General features: G+C 42.0%; 1 protein-coding gene across 6 annotated transcripts in view; it reads right to left on the minus strand.

The window, feature by feature from the left end:
* Positions 1–10,327: 10,327 nt before the first annotated feature.
* Positions 10,328–17,291, minus strand: part of dazl (deleted in azoospermia-like) — a 280,980-nt gene continuing 274,016 nt past the window's right edge. For all 6 annotated transcript variants that reach the window (XM_038797816.1, XM_038797817.1, XM_038797819.1 and 3 more), the window contains one exon: positions 10,328–12,850. In XM_038797816.1, the coding sequence (XP_038653744.1) occupies positions 12,821–12,850 (30 nt within the window). In that variant the 3' untranslated portion in view covers positions 10,328–12,820. The remainder of the gene's footprint in view (positions 12,851–17,291) is intronic.

The following is a 17,291-nucleotide window of genomic DNA, read 5'->3' on the forward strand; positions in this document are numbered from 1 at the left end:
TGAAACCATTGTCGATTGTTGTAAAAAAAACATTTGGTTCATTAATGCCCTTTAGGGAAGGAAATCTGCCATCCTTACCTGGTTTGGCCTACATTTGACTCCAGCCCCCCCTCCCCCCCCCCCCCCCCCCCCCCAGCAATATGGTTGACTTGTAACTGCACCAGGGCACTAAAGGGCAATAAATGCTTGCACAGCCTGTGATGCCCATGTCTCATGACACAGAACAGTACAGGCCCTTCGGCCCTCGATGTTGTGCCGAGCAATGATCACCCTACTCAAACCCACGTATCCACCCTATACCCGTAACCCAACAACCCCCCCTTAACCTTACATTTTAGGACACTATGGGCAATTTAGCATGGCCAATCCACCTAACCCGCACATCTATGGACTGTGGGAGGAAACCGGAGCACCCGGAGGAAACCCACGCACACACGGGGAGGACGTGCAGACTCCGCAGTGACCCAGCCGGGAATCGAACCTGGGACCCTGGAGCTGTGAAGCATTTATGCTAACCACCATGCTACCGTGCTGACCAAATAAAAAAAAATGCTGAATGTTTTCCCAAGTGGAGGAATCTAGAACAAAGGGGCACTATTAAAATATAAGGGGCCGAATTCTCTTAAGTGCTGATGCTGGACTGAATTGCGGGAGTTCTACGGACCCAAAACTGGTGCAGGTCCCGGAGCAATTCAGGACATCCTAATAGTTCAGCCACATAGAAGTAGTGCAATTCCACAAATGCTGGCATGTGATTTACCGGGGTCAGGATAGACACTGGAGGGCTTCACAAGCAGGAGCTGCACTCCACTCCCCACACATTCCCGTTCCAGCCAAGAAGCTAGCTGTGGTTGCGCTGGAGCATGCCCATCCCACTGATGGGTTGGCTAGTTCCAGAGGGTAGCTAGGGGGGTCTCCTGGTGCTAAGTTCACAGTAGGCAGTCAGTGGTGTGCAGAGCTGCATGGCCGTCTTGCAGGCTGTGGAAATGGTGGTCCATCCCCATCCACCCAGACTCCACAGCCCACTCTCTGGCCCTGTCAGAAGCACACCTTTCAACATACTTAAGCAATGTTGGATAACTCCCCCCCCCCCCGAGCTACGGTGCCGGTTTCCCTATTTTAAAAACCACAAGCGAACCTCACCCGTGGTAATTCCTCCTGGTGCAGGCAGAACATCACGGTTATCAGGAAATTGCTGGGTCAGGCCCGTTAATGATAAGCTAATGGCGTGTACTGTACAATTTATATGGCTGTGCTGGCATGGAATGCAGTCACGTCGCTGTTGAAGCACCGGAACATGGTATCCCGTCGTGTGTCCTGCCCGGCACTGGTGTGCAATTTTGCACCTGATTGTGTTTGCTAATTCCTGCAAATTCCTGCATCGCTGGCAGGAGAATCCAGCCCTAGATATTTCTAATTTAAGAGGGAGATGAGGAAAAAACTCCTCCCTCCATTCTTACTCTTTTTCTTATTTGGGGGCTCTACATGGGTCAGCTAGCTCCTGTTTTTTTGTGTAATATCCTAATGATTTGAATGTAAATGTAGATCAAGTAGTTTGAGACAACACAAAAGTTGTCTGCACAATTGATGGCGAGGAGGATAGCTGTAGATTGCTGGAAGATATAAATGGATTGGTCAGATGGGCAGAGAAGTGGTTAATGGAATTCAACTCAGAGCAATGGGAGGTTATACACTCACTTACAAGGTCAAACCAGGCAAGGGAATACACAATAACTGGGAGGTTACCAAGAGGTTTAGAGCAAGTGAGGGCCTTTAGAGTGAACATCTACAGATCCTGAAGGTAGCAGGACAGAGCGATACAGTTAAGGCATATGGAATCCTTTGCTTTATTAGCCGAGGTAGAGAATATAAGAGCAAGGAGACTTTGATAGAACTATATAAATTGCTAGTTAAACCACAACTTGAGTACTGTGTACAGTTCTGGTCACCTCAATACAAAAGATGTAGTTACCCTAAAGAGGATTCAGAGGTGATTTACAAGGATGTTGCCGGGACTGAAACCTCTAGCCATGAGGAAAGATTTGCAAAGGCTTGGTTGTTCTCCTTGGAATAGGACGGAGAGGACATTTGATTGAGATGTACAAAATAGTGAGGGGGCTGGAGAGTGGATGAGAAGAGTTGGTTTACTTTAACGGAGGTCGGTAACTAAGGGGCATATATTTAAGGTGATCTGTAGGATTAGAGTGGAGATGAAGAAAAAGGATTTCACCACAAGGGTTATAGGGATCTGGAACCCTCTACCTTAAAAGTGTAGTGGAGGTAGAAACCCTAAACACATTTAAAAAGGTGTCTGGATAGGCACCTGAAGTGCCCTAAATCTGGAGGGCTCCAGACCAAATGTTCAAGTGAGATTAGGCTGGGCAGAGACGAGATGGGCTAAGTGGTTTATTTCTATACCATAAACCTTTGCACCACATTTCTCAACACCCTTGCCCAACAAAAGTCCATCCACGAGTTTTGAAAGCTCCAATTGTCCGAACAGCCACAACCTTTAAGGAATTCCACATTTTAATTTTTTTTTTTCAGGGCTTGGGCTTTGCTGCACTCAAAGAACACCGGTCCAAACCCTTCACTTTTTTTCTTTCAAACCAATTTGCTACCTTTCCCAATTCCTATCCCTTAATTTTCTCCAATATGTGGTACCTTGTCAAAGGCTTCCTGAAGTCAATGCAATACATCTTCCCGAACACACATCCTCAATTAATAATTAGGCTGATCAATCATGATCTTCCCACTGAAATCTATGCTGGCTCTCGCTTTTTTCTTTTCCAGTTAAGTGGGCACATAAACAGCGCGTTTTTTAGTAACCAATTCTTTTTTTTCCCCAATTAAGGGGCAATTTAGCGGGGCCAATTCACCTACTCTGCATATCTTTTCGGGTTGTGGGGGCCTACTCTGCATATCTTTTTGGGTTGTGGGGGTGAGACCCACGCAGACATGGGGAGGATGTGCAAACTCCACATGGACAGTGACCGAGGGCAGGGATTGAATCTTGGGTCCTTGATGCCGTGAGGTAGCAGTGCTAACCACTGCGCTACCATGCTGCCCTCAGTGAGTGACAGTTAAGTGAAAACTTGGTTCCAACTCCATCTACAAGTTTGCTGATGATACGACCATAGTGGGCCGGATCTCAAATAACGACGAGTCACAATACAGGAGGGAGATAGAGAACCTGGTGGAGTGGTGTAACGACAACAATCTCTCCCTCAATGCCAGCAAAACTAAAGAGCTGGTAATTGACTTCAGGAAGCAAAGTACTGTACACACCCGTCAGCATCAACGGGGCCGGGGTGGAGATGGTTAGCAGTTTCAAATTCCTAGGGGTGCACATCACCAAAAATCTGTCCTGGTCCACTCACGTCGACGCTATCACCAAGAAAGCACAAAGCGCCTATACTTCATCAGGAAATTCGGCATGTCCACATTAACCCTTACCAACTTTTACAGATGCACCATAGAAAGCATCCTATCGGGCTGCACCACAGCCTGGTATGGCAACTGCTCGGCCCAGGACCGCAAGGAACTTCAGAGAGTCGTGAATACCGCTCAGTCCATCACACAAACCTGCCTCCCATCCATGGACTCCATCTATACCTCCCGATGCCTGGGGAAAGCGGGCAGCATAATCGAGGATCCCTCCCACCTTGCTTACTCACTTTTCCAACTTCTTCCATCGGGCAGGAGATACAGAAGTCTGAGAACACGCACGAACAGACTCAAAGACAGCCTCTTCCCTACTGTCACCAGACTCCTAAATGACCCTCTTATTGACTGACCTCATTAATACTACACCCTGTATGCTTCATCCGATGCCAATGCTTATGTAGTTACATTGTATATCTTGTGTTGCCCTATTGCCTATTTTCTTGAATTTTGTTTAATTCCCTTTCTTCCCATGTACTGAATGATCTGTTGAGCTGCTTGCAGAAAAATACTTTTCACTGTACCTCGGTACACGTGACAATAAACAAATCCAATCCAATCACTGTAAATTATTTTTCCTGAATAGGGCCCCAATAGATATTGATTAGCAGGAGAGACTCATCTCACTCTATATAAGGGCCCATTTCAAGCCCACCAGTGTAGGCACATCCATCCTGACGGAAAGAGGTGCACTTTTGCTTTCTAACTCTTCAGAAAGTGATCTTGCTCTGCTGCAGGAGTAGCTATCTATCTGATGTGAATCCGGTATTTAGTAGCGTTTACGGTTTATTCTATTCCCAAGGGTTGAAATAGCAAAGGAAATGTTATTTTGCAAGTTGAAAATATTTAAAAAGCACCATAAAAATTTAAGTAATTATTTAAAGTACATTAAGGATGGCAGGACAAGTTATGTGCCAAGGCTGCAGCATGTTGGAGCTCCTGAGTGATATTGTGATTCAGGCCAAACACATCTGTAATATTTGTGACTCTAGGAACTTCAATTCAATCATTGAGCTGGGATATCAGGCAGTTACCTGGAACTTTGTTCAGGAGGCACTCACACCCTTCAGTCTTATGATTTTCTGTTTTATAAAGTGGTCAGGAGCAGGGACGTGACTGCAGCTGAAGCAGGTAAAGGGACCCAGAAGTTGAGTTTCAGCTTCTGTAATTGTCCAACAGATTTGAAGTTCCCTGGTTATTTAGAGAATGGAGGCTGCAGGGTGAATGGCCATGGCACCATCGTACAAGATGCCATTCAGTAGGGGTGGGTGTGGAGCAAATAAGAATGTAGTGGCAGTAGAGAACAGTATAATGGGAGGGGGATTGACACTGTTCTCTCCAACAAAGAGCCAGAGTCCAGACGGCTGTATTGCCTGCCCAGTGCACAGTTTCAGGCATCTGCTCCAGGCTGAAAAGGAACCTGTAATGGGAGATCCTGTTGTTGTGATCCATGTAGGTACCAATGACATAGGTAGAATGAGGGAAGAGATTCTGTTTAGGCAGAGGAGCCTAGACTGAGGAGCTAGACACCAAATTAAACAGAACCACCAAGGCTATAATTTGTATTATTACCCAAGCCGCATACAAATTGGCATAGGGTACATAAATTTAGAGATGAATAGATGCTCAAAGACTGTTGTGTGAAAAGTGAGTTTTGGATGTGGGCACTGGTGTCAGTACTGGGGAAAGTGGCGGCTGTACCGTTGGGATGGCCTGCATCTGAACCGTGCTGGGACCAGAATTCTTGCAGACCGCATAACTAGGGAGTAGAGGATTTAAGTAGTATTGGGCACAAAAATCAATGGACTAACGGCAGACCTCAAGGTTGATGGCTATGATCCTATAGCAATTAGAGATGTGGCTACAAGATCAAAGCTGGGAACTAAATATTCAGGGTTCTGTAACTTTTCTGAAGGACATTAAGGAAGGAAATGGTGGTGGGGTAGCTTTGTTAGTACCGAATGAAATAAGTACAATAGCAAGAAATGTTATTTCTCAGAAGATGTAACATCCAAATGGGTGGAGGTAAGAAATAACAATGGGAAGGTGACACTGGCAGGAATAGTCTATAGGCCCCCTAACAGTAGCTATATTGTAGGATGGAGAATAAATCAGGAGATAAAGGGGGCATGTAAAAATAGGCAATACATTAATCATAGTGACTTTAATTTTCATCTGGATTAGGAAAATCAAATTGGCAGAGGTAGCCATGAAAAAGTATATTTGGGACAGCTTCATAGAACGGTAGGGCAGCGCTGTAGCTGGTTTGCACTGTTGCTTCACAGCACCAGGATCAATTCCCAGCTTGGGTCACTGTCTGTATGCAGTCTGCACGTTCTCCCGGTGTCTGCGTGGGTTTCCTCCCACAAGTCCCAAAAGACGTGCTGTTAGGTGAATTGGCCATTCTGAATTCTCCCTCCGTGTACCCGAACAGATGCTGGAGTGTGACGAATAGGGGCTTTTCACATTAACTTCATTGCAGTGTTAAAGTAATAAAAGAGTGTTATTATGTTGTGGATCCAACCAGGAGGACTTTGTGTAGGTTTGGCCTGTAGTAGTTCAGAAAAATGAGGGGACTTCCTCGAGACATATAGGATAAGGGGGATTGACAGGGTAGATGCTGAATGTTTTCCCTTTTGGGAGTATCTAGGACAGAGGGCATAATCTCAGGGTAAGGGGTCGTCCATTTAAGAGAGACGAGGAGGACTTTCTTATGAGGGTAGTGAATCTGTAGAATGCATAATACCACAGGACTGTAGAGGCTGGGTTGTTCAGTATATTCAAGACTGAGGGAAAAAAAGATTTTTTATTAGTAATGGAAAGAGTTATGGGGAAACGGTGGAAAAGTGGAGCTGAGGTTTATCACATCAAATAAGTAAGGATTTCATTGAATGGCAGAGCAGACTAGATGCGGCGAATGGCCCACTTCTGCTCCAATGATATATGGTGAATGTCACCTTTTAAGGAATCCAAAATTAAAAAATAAATGTTAAGCTAATTAGCCAGTAGTGACTCATCCCCTGTTACTTTTCCTGAAATGGGTAATGTATTCGTCATTTTTCCATCCTCCAATATATATATATATATATTATATATATATATATATATATATATATATAGAGCTCTGGACATAATTACCATGAATGCTGCAACGTCCACTCTTTTGATCAGTGGATATATCAAGCCCTGGTACTTTATTTTCCTCAACTACACAATTTTCTTTTTTTGAAAACTTATCTTGTTTTCAGCCATTTCAGTATTCACCTCAATCTCCTTTGATAAAAGTCTGATGGAAATTACCGATTAATTGATCAAAAATAGTAAAGACATTAACAATCCTTTTTTTCTCAGACACCAATTCAGTGACGTGAGCAAAAATCAATGGCTCTGCAAACTCATGTCCTACAATTCTGGCACTATGTCACTTCGCATTCTGTAAGCCTATTGAAGTCAGAAGATCTTTTAATTTAAACGCCATCGACAGGCACCTCCTTGTACAGCAGACTGCAAATTGCAACATGGGTCTGCATTTGACTCCCCTAGATACCATCCGGTTAGTTGCTCTTTTGGACAAAAATAAATGGAATGTCCCACTTCTTAAGGCATCGGTATCGCTGTTCCAGTCTGGAGCCCAAAGTGGACCCCTCCATTGAAGATCCTACTTCCAGCCACAACAAAGGCAATATTTGGGGTGGTTTGAGGCTTCAATTCCAATAGGTCATTATGGTACTCAACTTTTAGATATCAGAAAATGAACAAAACGCCCACATATGGGGCGGATTCTCCAATGCTGCGCGGCAGTGTGTCCACGGCATTATGTTTTACGACGGTATGAATGGGCCGCTCCCGGGACTAATTCTGACCCCTACAGAGGGCTAGCACGGCCCTGGAGCAGTTCGCGCCACTCCAGCTACCGATCCCGGCGCGAACTGTGTGCCACGGGATCCGCGCATGCGCAGTGGCCTCCTTCAACGCGCCGGCCCCGACGCAACATGTGCAGGACTACAGGGGCTGGCACGTAGGAAAGGAGGCCCCAACCAGAGAGGCCGGCCCGCCGATTGTGGGGCCCCGATCGCGGGCCAGGCCACATAGGAGGCACCCCCTCCATAGGTCACAACCCGACCCTTCCATGCTGAGGTCCTGCTGGCCCAGAGCAGGTTAGAACGCCGCCGGCGGGACTCTGCTCTTTTCTTACGACCACTCGGCCCATCGGCGGGCCTGTCGCGCAGAGCGGCCCATGAGTGGCGCCGCATCAACCATGCCGGTGCGGCGTGGTACGATTCACACGGCCTGCCAGCGATTCTCCGACCTGGCGCGGGGTTGGAGAATCCTGCCCAAGGCCTTAATGACCAAGGAAAAAACAAATCTCAAGTTGGATCAAATAGGGGGTCTTGGCAAGTCTCATTTGAACAATCACTACACGATGATAGCCTAGATCAACGTTATCCTAGAAGAGATCATTTTCTTAAAACTAAAGTTGCCTGCAAAAAAAACCAAAATGATCAGAAAGCAGATGTTGAAGGTTAAGTTATAAGACTGTATTTTATGCCATCACTTTGGTTATAGCATGGCTTTTATTTTCACTACCAAGGTAGTGAGCTCATCAAGTTTCAAAATTCCCCTAGTCAGTAGATCCACCTTGATACCTGGGGTTCAGTCATAGGCAGTTTTTGCTCTGGGGGAGGTGGAGGGCGGAGGCATGATAGAATGGGACTTGCCACCTCCAGGAGGCAGACACCCTTGGTCCTTTCTCCCCTCCTCCATGCTCCCACCATAGCCACTCCCTTTGTATTTACAATCTACCTCAGGAGTCAGGTAGGAGATGAAAATTAATTAAGCTTAAAATAACCTAATAGAGGTTTCATTCATACATATTTGACACAGAAAAAGAAACTTAATCACATACACAAAGATTACACATGGATTTTAAATCTCCTCAAGTTGTCAATCCATTAAAACCAAACATCTATTTTATAACAAGACAGAAAATACTTCAATGGCCTCTTGAAACTAAAGGAAACGCAGCCACCTTGTTGAGAAAGTTGGTTTTGGGACTTTTGAAACTCGGCCAGGTATTCATAATTGTCTCAGCAGTAATAATATCTCAGAGGAAATATTGAAGTCTATTGAAACTGCAGGAACAATGGTTTTGTCCTAAGCTATGCTCGATGGCCTTTGAATCAATGCACTCCATGTGTTTTATTTCTTCTGACAAGTTCAGCTCGTGTTTTCTTCCCCATTTTTGAAGGGCTTGGGATTTAAATAACTTCAAATCTTTAAGTGCAGAAGGAGCCATTTGGGCAATCAAATCCACACTGGCTCTTCAGCATTCTACCTAGTCCCACTGCCCTGCCTTATTCCTATAACTATACCAATTTATTTTGAGATAGCAAACAGTTTTCATACCTTGATCGAATATGCATCCAACACTCTGAAAAATCTTTTCCTCACATCACTTCTACTTCTTTTACCCATTATTTTGAAACTGTACCTTCTAGTTCTTGATGCATTCTTGAGATGCAACAGTTTCCCATTATTGACCCAGTCTTCCCCTCAGGATGTTTAATACCTCAAGTCTCCTCTCAGCCTTCTTTTCTCCAAAGAAAACACACCCAAACCCGCCAATCTAGCCTCATATGTACAGTCGATTATTCTTTGAATTGTTCGCGTGAATCGCCCCTCTACTCTCTCCAATGCCTTGACATCATTCCTCAACTATGGCACCCAGAACTGGATGCAGTACTCCAGTGAGGCCTAAAGTTCAACAGTACCTCCTTACTCTTGGGCTCACTGCACCGATTAATTGCCCAATTAATAAAACCTAGGATACTGAAGGTTTATGAACTGCTCTCAACATGACCTGCCATCTCCAATGACTTATGTACATATACACAAGTTCCTTTGTTCTTGCTCCTCCTTTAGAATTTCTCCCTATATTTGCTACTGCCGCTTCATATTCTTCCTGCCAAAAAGAATCATCTAGAATGATGAATCATGACACTTAAGACTTTATCCATCCTTCAAGACCATTCCTCCATACAGGAGACGCAGTGTGTCAAGGCTATGGAAACAATAAGTGGGATCGGTTTAAACTCAGAACTATTTTCAAATGGCCTGGATTTGTGTTTTGTACCTGCATGATTTGTGCTCCCTACTTCACTTTTCCTCCAACAGAGGAAGTGGCATTATCTGGAAATGGGGGCAGAACTTCCACATCAAGGTCTTGTTCACCGTTCCTTTTTAAAAAAAGGTCTCTGGAGTATTCCCAACTCGGGGAAAATCCAGACTTGCATTTTCTTTATAACCAAGTTCTATTTTAGTTCTTTGTACAAGAGTATATTGGGTTCATCATTGAAGGACCTAGATCATTTTCCAGGTATTGTGTCAAGACCTTGAGTGATATCCAGAAGCATATTCACCTACTTGTGAAATTGTGTAATGATAGTGGGTACCAGAGGTGAGCACCACCAAGGATATTACTAAAAATGTTTCGGTGTTGGGAAATTTTGAAATTAGAAGTATCACAATTTTCCATACAAGGTATAGTGCTGGTGATATCCCCATGGAATTACAAACATTTATTTTGTTACAGCAAAGCAACTGAAAATGAATAGAAACAGCAAGAACACCAACTGAACCAAATGCTCCTTGTGTATGTGCAGTGTTTATGAAAGCAATCATCCATGTCGCAACCAACTATGACTTTTTATCCAAAATAAAACCTCACTTCACTCAGATCAAATGGAGGGTGGCATGATATTAAAACAGAAGTGCAGTAATTAAATTGGTTCTCTTTGAAAACAAGAGGGAAGCATCCCTGGATTTGTAAGAAGAAAACATCTCTCCAGTTTAGCGTAAAAGCATTTCTAAAATATTTGCTCAATTCAAAGTTTAATGCAGTACTTTATTCAGAAATAAGTTTTCATAGTTGAATAACAGAATTGTCTTCAAGCCAATATATTTAAGGTAGGATAGTCAACTCACTGCCACTCCAAATAGTTACAATGGGTCAAAGAAATCTAAATAAGACAGAAATGCACACTGAACATAACAGTATCTGACAGTGCTAAACATGCTTCATACAAGAATGCAACAAAAGGCACACATTTTTTACAAGTTTTTCATACTTTGTGAATGTTGAGTCATTTATATTTTAAAAATGCAGAGCATTCGCAAACAATATGACATTCATTCGACATTTTAACTCGGGACAAGAAACAAATAAAACTCCATACATATATCTTAAACCTACAAAATTTGCTGTCCTCATGACAACTTGCTTTTATCAATATGGAAGGCGGCTTGTTTTAGTTTTACGAAATGTTTCACTAAGTTCCATTACTAACAAAGTTTATGACTTTTTTTTAAATCTTATACAAGTTTATATTTTTCATTGATTTTTACTAGATAATATGAAGGAAGTACTGACCCTGCTAAGCTCTGGAAAATGTGATCCCTAATTCAAGTTAAAATTGGAATTGTCATTTAATATGTCCTATACACAAAAATGATTTTGGTTTTGGTGTCACAGTACTAATCACAAGCCCAAGTTGATGCCAGATTACCAAACAAGGTCCAGCATGTTTAAAACACACAAGCTCGAATTAACCTATATTTTATGGAGCAGAAAACTCCCAATATTCAGTTCACCGCAGATTCACCATTTTATCTCAAATTAGTCTTCAAGCTGAGTATTTTCCCCTGAATGTTTGCTTTAAAGAAAATAAATTTTAAGCATTGAAACCAATTAAACATTACTTCAATTAGCTGGGCAAGTCAGAGCAGAGTTTTAATTAAAATGAGGAATTTTCAAGATATCGGATTAAAAATCTGTGCAAGATAGCTTTTCACTGAAAGAAAGAAAATCTTTAAATCTCCTAAGATTCCAGTAATTCAGGCAGCACAAAGCATTCAAACACGATTTACAGACAAAAGGCAGCCCAGAAGCGACAAAATAATTAATGGTTAGAGTAGAAAACAAATAAATGAATTCAACTAAAAAAATGGTGCGAGTAACTTAATTTTGGACATATACTCTATAAAATACAAGTTGCTTGTAGCCTCTAGTTTCATTTGTGAGCAAAGCAGTTATTGGTTTACATGGCTAAATTAAAAAAAGATGTAATTTCAACATATTAAAAATAGACCCATTACATTACTGTGGGTCACAGTTCAATTGCTTTTTGTGAAACTATAAGACACTGTAAAAGAGAATATGTTAAAAATGTTGGATAGAACTGAATTTTAAGTAAGGGCTTAAGTGATTGTTCAAGTATTTAGCCCTATAATAATGGCAAAAGTCAGCACATCCGTATAAAATGGTGTGGATATAAAATACAGGATCAGAATCACATGATATGTAGTGAAATCTCAATATTTGGTCAAGAGAACCTCCCCAAGTACTCTGATATAAGTTTTCCTTGTTTAACAAATAATTGAAATTCTACTACAATGTGATATCTTATACCACGATGATAAAATCTATATTTCCTACAGTTATGGTAAAGCTTCATTTAAACTTTTCTGTAGCTGCTTAAAGACATGAATTTTTAAATAAGTCTATTGCAAGTATTGTTCATTAGCAAGTTGACACCACCATATTTCTCCTTAGGAATCAAACAAAAAGCTTTGCAAAGAGAAGAATATTGCAAATCGGAAATAAAAACAGAAAATGTGAAGCAAATGGCTGTTTCCTCCACAAATGCTTATTGACATGCTGCATGTTTCTAGTATTTTGTGTTACAAAAGTTTGTTTGAACTAGCATTGACACAAATTTACACTAGGATTTTACATTTTCTTATAATTTAGCTTTGGGGCTGAAAAATAATTATATTCTCCTGAAATCTGGAGGCATCACAATCAAGGCAATTGTATCACTACTTTTAACTGTCACTAGTGTTCTCAGTTAATTCAGACTTTATGTAATAAAAAAAGGCAAAAAGTAATAAGGAAATAATTTAATCTTGTGGTTCATATGACATTCATAAACCAATTAAGCTTTGCTATTATAGCTAATATCATCAGAACCTACAAGATAAATTACAATATTAGGACACACCAATCCTAAATTTGTACATTAGAACTGAAAAATGCCAGAGAAATATAAAGTGGGTCTACTATCAATCAAGTAGATATAAGAGTGATTCAACTGGAATGTGACCAGGAACACACTTATTAGTGCTTCCAGTAGGAAAATGGATTTTAGTTTTACATGATCAAAAGTGCTACATGACAACACCAACAATAATACTGTAGCCCAGCCTTAAGGATCAACACAATATTGATATGAGCAAAGATCAGATTTGAAGATTAGTTAGTTTTATCCACCCTGTAAACAGGACCAGTTACTTCACTTCAGATGCTGCCGGACTACTTCTAAACTGTAAATCTGTGCACTCTTTTCTCCTGAAAGAAAAATAGGAAAACAAATTATTAAGTTTAAAGTATGCTTTAACACTACCTTTGTGCAACAATTTAAGTATAACTAACATTAGGTCAAAACCTCAAAACACAAATAGTATTTTAAAAAAATCATTACCTCAGATTCATTGCACCTGCAATAATTACCAATAAAGACTGGTTCAGTATCTTCATGAGTCAAACTGAATGATTTCTTCATACCAAAAATTAGGTGAATTGGCCATTCTAAATTCTCCCTCAGCGTACCTGAACAAGCGCCAGAGTGTGGCGACTAGGGGCTTTTCACAGTATCTTCACTGCAGTGTTAATGTAAGCCTACTAGTGGCACTAATGAAGATAAAGATTCTTATTTTAAATTGCAGTGATGAAACCAGAACATGTTGACATAACATTTTGAATGTAATAAAGCATCCCAAAGCATTTCACAGGAGCATTATAAAATCCGACATTGAGTCATTAGGTCAGCTAGCTCAGAGGTAGGTTTTAAAAAGCATATTAGAGGAAGGTGATAATAGAGAGAAGCAGAGGAGGTATAGGGAAGGAATTCCCGAACCAAGGGCCTCGACAACTGAAGCCATCAATGATGGAACAATTAAACTCAGGAATGTTGAGGAGGCCAAAATATCTCAATGGTACTGTGGCTGGAGAAGATAGAGGGGGCGACAAGACCATGTACTGCTTTGAAAACAAAGATCAGAAAGACATTGTTTGTATAATCTCATGTTTACGGAGGGTAAATTTGAGAGACTAATCACGTGTGTGGTGTGCGTCGGAATAGTAAGATCTATGGGTAACAAAGTCATGAATAAGGGTTTCAGAACCATATAAAGTGGAGAAATTATCCTGATTATATTGTGGAGTTAATAATGAGATTAATTCATGTTAAATGCATCAAAAGGTCATATGGTGGTTGAAGTTTGTGTGTATATTTTGAAAGAAATGATAGACTCTATTCCAATATAAACATATAAAATTGTGGGCAGGGTATGAATTTCCTGTCCACAAACCAAACTTCATATGGGACATTTGGGGCAATGTTTTCCATTCTTAATTTGTCAATATTGCATCGCCATCTATTAAAATGCAATTACAATGTTTGACCAGTGTCTGGACTATTGGTTCACCAAATCCAGTCACTAACATAACCTTTTGGCTGTGCACAGTCTATTCATTTAAGTGCATAACGCCATGTAATTCTCTCTCTTCTCCCCCCCCCCCCCCCCCCCCCCCCCCGGCCCCGGGCAAGGCAACTTAAAAGGATGCAGCAGTAATTAGTTGGCATGGTAATTTCTGGAGTTGCTGCAGCAACTTGTCTTTGGATTTCATCATGGCCTGCTCCAGTTACCTGCCATCTGGTCTTTGATCTCCAATACCCTGGGCACTGATACACAGATGCACGGTATCTGCCAACTTTCCTCAAAGATCAACATATGCTCCTAACCCAATGTGAACCTTTTAGCAACCTTACAGCTCAGCCTCCATCTCAATTCTGCTTCTCCCCATGTTGCTGCTGAGATGCTTTCTTTGCTTGCAGGCCCTGATTCTCTGTAAACCTCTTAGCACCCTTGCAACCCACTTTTCCGAAGCTGCTGCCTACCGACAATTAGGATTATCATTAAACAAACTCCATTTATATATTGCCTTCAACATGGGAAAACATGCTCAGGTGTTTTAGAGGTATAAAAATGATCAAAATGAACACTAAGGAAGAGAAATTAGAAAGGATAAACAAATACTTGGTCAAGGAGGTTGGTTTTAAGGAGGGCCATAGGGTGAGAATCCCAGAGGACAGGGAATAATTGACTGAATAAACAGCCACAACAGCAAGCAAAAGGTTTAGAAGGCAGCAGGGAGAGATGGTGTGCCACAGGGATTAGTGCTGGGACCTCTACTGTTAACAATTTATTCAAATGGCTTTGGTGAAAGGATTGATGGAATTTTTGACAAATTTGCTGCTGGCAGATAGGTAGGAAGTAAACTGTTAAGAGGACAAAAGAGGACTACAAAAAGATATAGACAGGTTACGCGAGTGGGCAAAGATCTGCCAAATGGCGCATGTGGGAAAATGTGAAATATCCATTTTGGCAGGAAGAATAAAAAAATTATTTAGAACAAAGAACAAAGAAAATTACAGCACAGGATCAGGCCCTTCGACCCTCCCAGCCTGCGCCGATCCAGATCCTTTATCTAAACCAGTCCCCTATTTTCCAAGGATCTACTTCCCTCTGTTCCCCGCCCGTTCATATATCTGTCCAGATGCATCATAAATGATGCTATCATGCCCGCCGCTACCACCTCCGCTGGCAAAGCGTTCCATGCACCCACCACCCTTTGCGTAAAAACTTTCCACACACATCTCCCTTCAACTTCCCCCCTCTCACCTTGAAATAGACATCCCCACTCTTGGAAAAAGCTTGTTGCTATCCACCCTGTCCATACCTCAATTTTGTAGACCTCAATCAGGTCCCCCCTCAACCTCCGTCTTTCCAACGAAAACAATCCTAATCTACTCAACCGTTCCTTCATAGCTAACACCCTCCATACCAGGCAACATCCTGGTGAATCTCCTTTGCACCCTCTCTAAAGCATCCACATCCTTCTGATAATGTGGCGACCACAACTGCACGCAGTATTCCAAATGCGGCCTAACCAAAGTCCTATATAACTGTTAACATGACCTGCCGACTCTTGTACTCAATACCCCGTCTGATGAAGGCAAGCATGCTGTATGCCTTCTTGACCATTCTATTGACCTGCATTGACACCTTGAGGATACAATGGACCTGAACTTCCAGATCTCTCTGTACATCAATTTTCCCCAAGACTCTTCCATTGACCGTATAGTCCGTTCTTGAATTGGATCTTCCAAAATGCATCACCTCGCATTTGCCTGGATTGAACTCCATCTACCATTTCTCTGCCCAACTCTCCAATCTATCTATATTTTGCTGTATTCTCGGACAGTCCCCCTCGCTATCTGAAACTCCACCAATCTTAATATCATCTGAAAACTTGCTAATCAGACCACCTATACCGTCATCCAGATCATTTATGTATATCACAAACAACAGTGGTCCGAGCACGGATCCCTGTGGAACACCACTAGTCACCCTTCTCCATTTTGAGATACTCCCTTCCACCACTACTCTCTGTCTCCTGTTGCCCAGCCAGTTCTTTATCCATCCAGCTAGTCCATCCTGAACCCCATGCGACTTCACTTTTTCCATCAACCTGCGATGGGAAACTTTATTAAACACCTTACTGAAGTCCATGTATATGACATCTACAGCCCTTCCCTCATCAATTAACTTTGTCACTTCCTCAAAGAATTCTATTAGGTTTGTAAGACATGACCTTCCCTGCACAAAACCATGCTGCCTATCACTGATAAGTCTAATTTCTTCCAAATGTGAATAGATCCTATCCCTCAATATCTTCTCCAACAGTTTGCCTACCACTGACGTCAAGCTCACAGGTCAATAATTCCCTGGATTATCCCTGCTACTCTTCTTAAACAAAGGGACAACATTAGCAATTCTCCAGTCCTCCGGGAGCCCACCCGTGCTCAAGGATGCTGCGAAGATATCTGTTAAGGCCCCAGCTATTTTGTCCCCCACTTCCCTCAGTAAACTGGGATAATCCCATCTGGACCTGGGGACTTGTCCACTTTACTGCCTTTTGGAATACCCAAAACTTTCCCCTTCCTTATGCAGACTTGACCTAGAGTATTTAAACATCCATCCCTAACCTCAACATCCGTCGTGTCCCTCTCCATGGTGAATACTGATGCAAAGTACTCATTAAGAATCTCACTCATTTCCTCTGAATCGACGCATAAATTCCCTCTTTTTTGTCTTTTAGTGGGCCAATCCTTTCTCTAGTTACCCTCTTGCTCCTTATATACGAATAAAAGGCGTTGGGATTTTCCTTAACCCTGTTAGCCAAAGATATTTCATGACCCCTTTTAGCCCTCTTTATTGCGCATTTGAGATTTGTCCTACTTTCTCGATATTCCTCCAAAGCTTTATCAGTTTTAAATCGCCTAAATCTTATGTATGCTTCCTTTTTCATCTTAGCTAGTCTCACAATTCCACCCATCATCCATGGTTCCCTAATCTTGCCATTTCTATCCCTCATTTTCACATGGACATGTCTGTCCTGCACGCTAATCAACCTTTCATTAAAAGACTCCCACATTTCAAATCTGGATTTACCCTTAAACAGCTGCTCCCAATCCACATTCCCTAGCTCCTGCCGAATTTTGTTATACTTTGCCTTTCCCCAATTTAGCACTCTTCCTTTAGGACCACTCTCGTCTTGTGTCCATGAGTATTCTAAAACTTACGGAATTGTGATCGCTATTCCCAAAGTAATCACCAACTGAAACTTCAACCACCTGGCCGGGATCATTCCCCAATACCAGGTC

This window comes from Scyliorhinus canicula, chromosome 5 (genome assembly GCF_902713615.1).
Source record: "Scyliorhinus canicula chromosome 5, sScyCan1.1, whole genome shotgun sequence".
Lineage (NCBI taxonomy): Eukaryota > Metazoa > Chordata > Chondrichthyes > Carcharhiniformes > Scyliorhinidae > Scyliorhinus > Scyliorhinus canicula.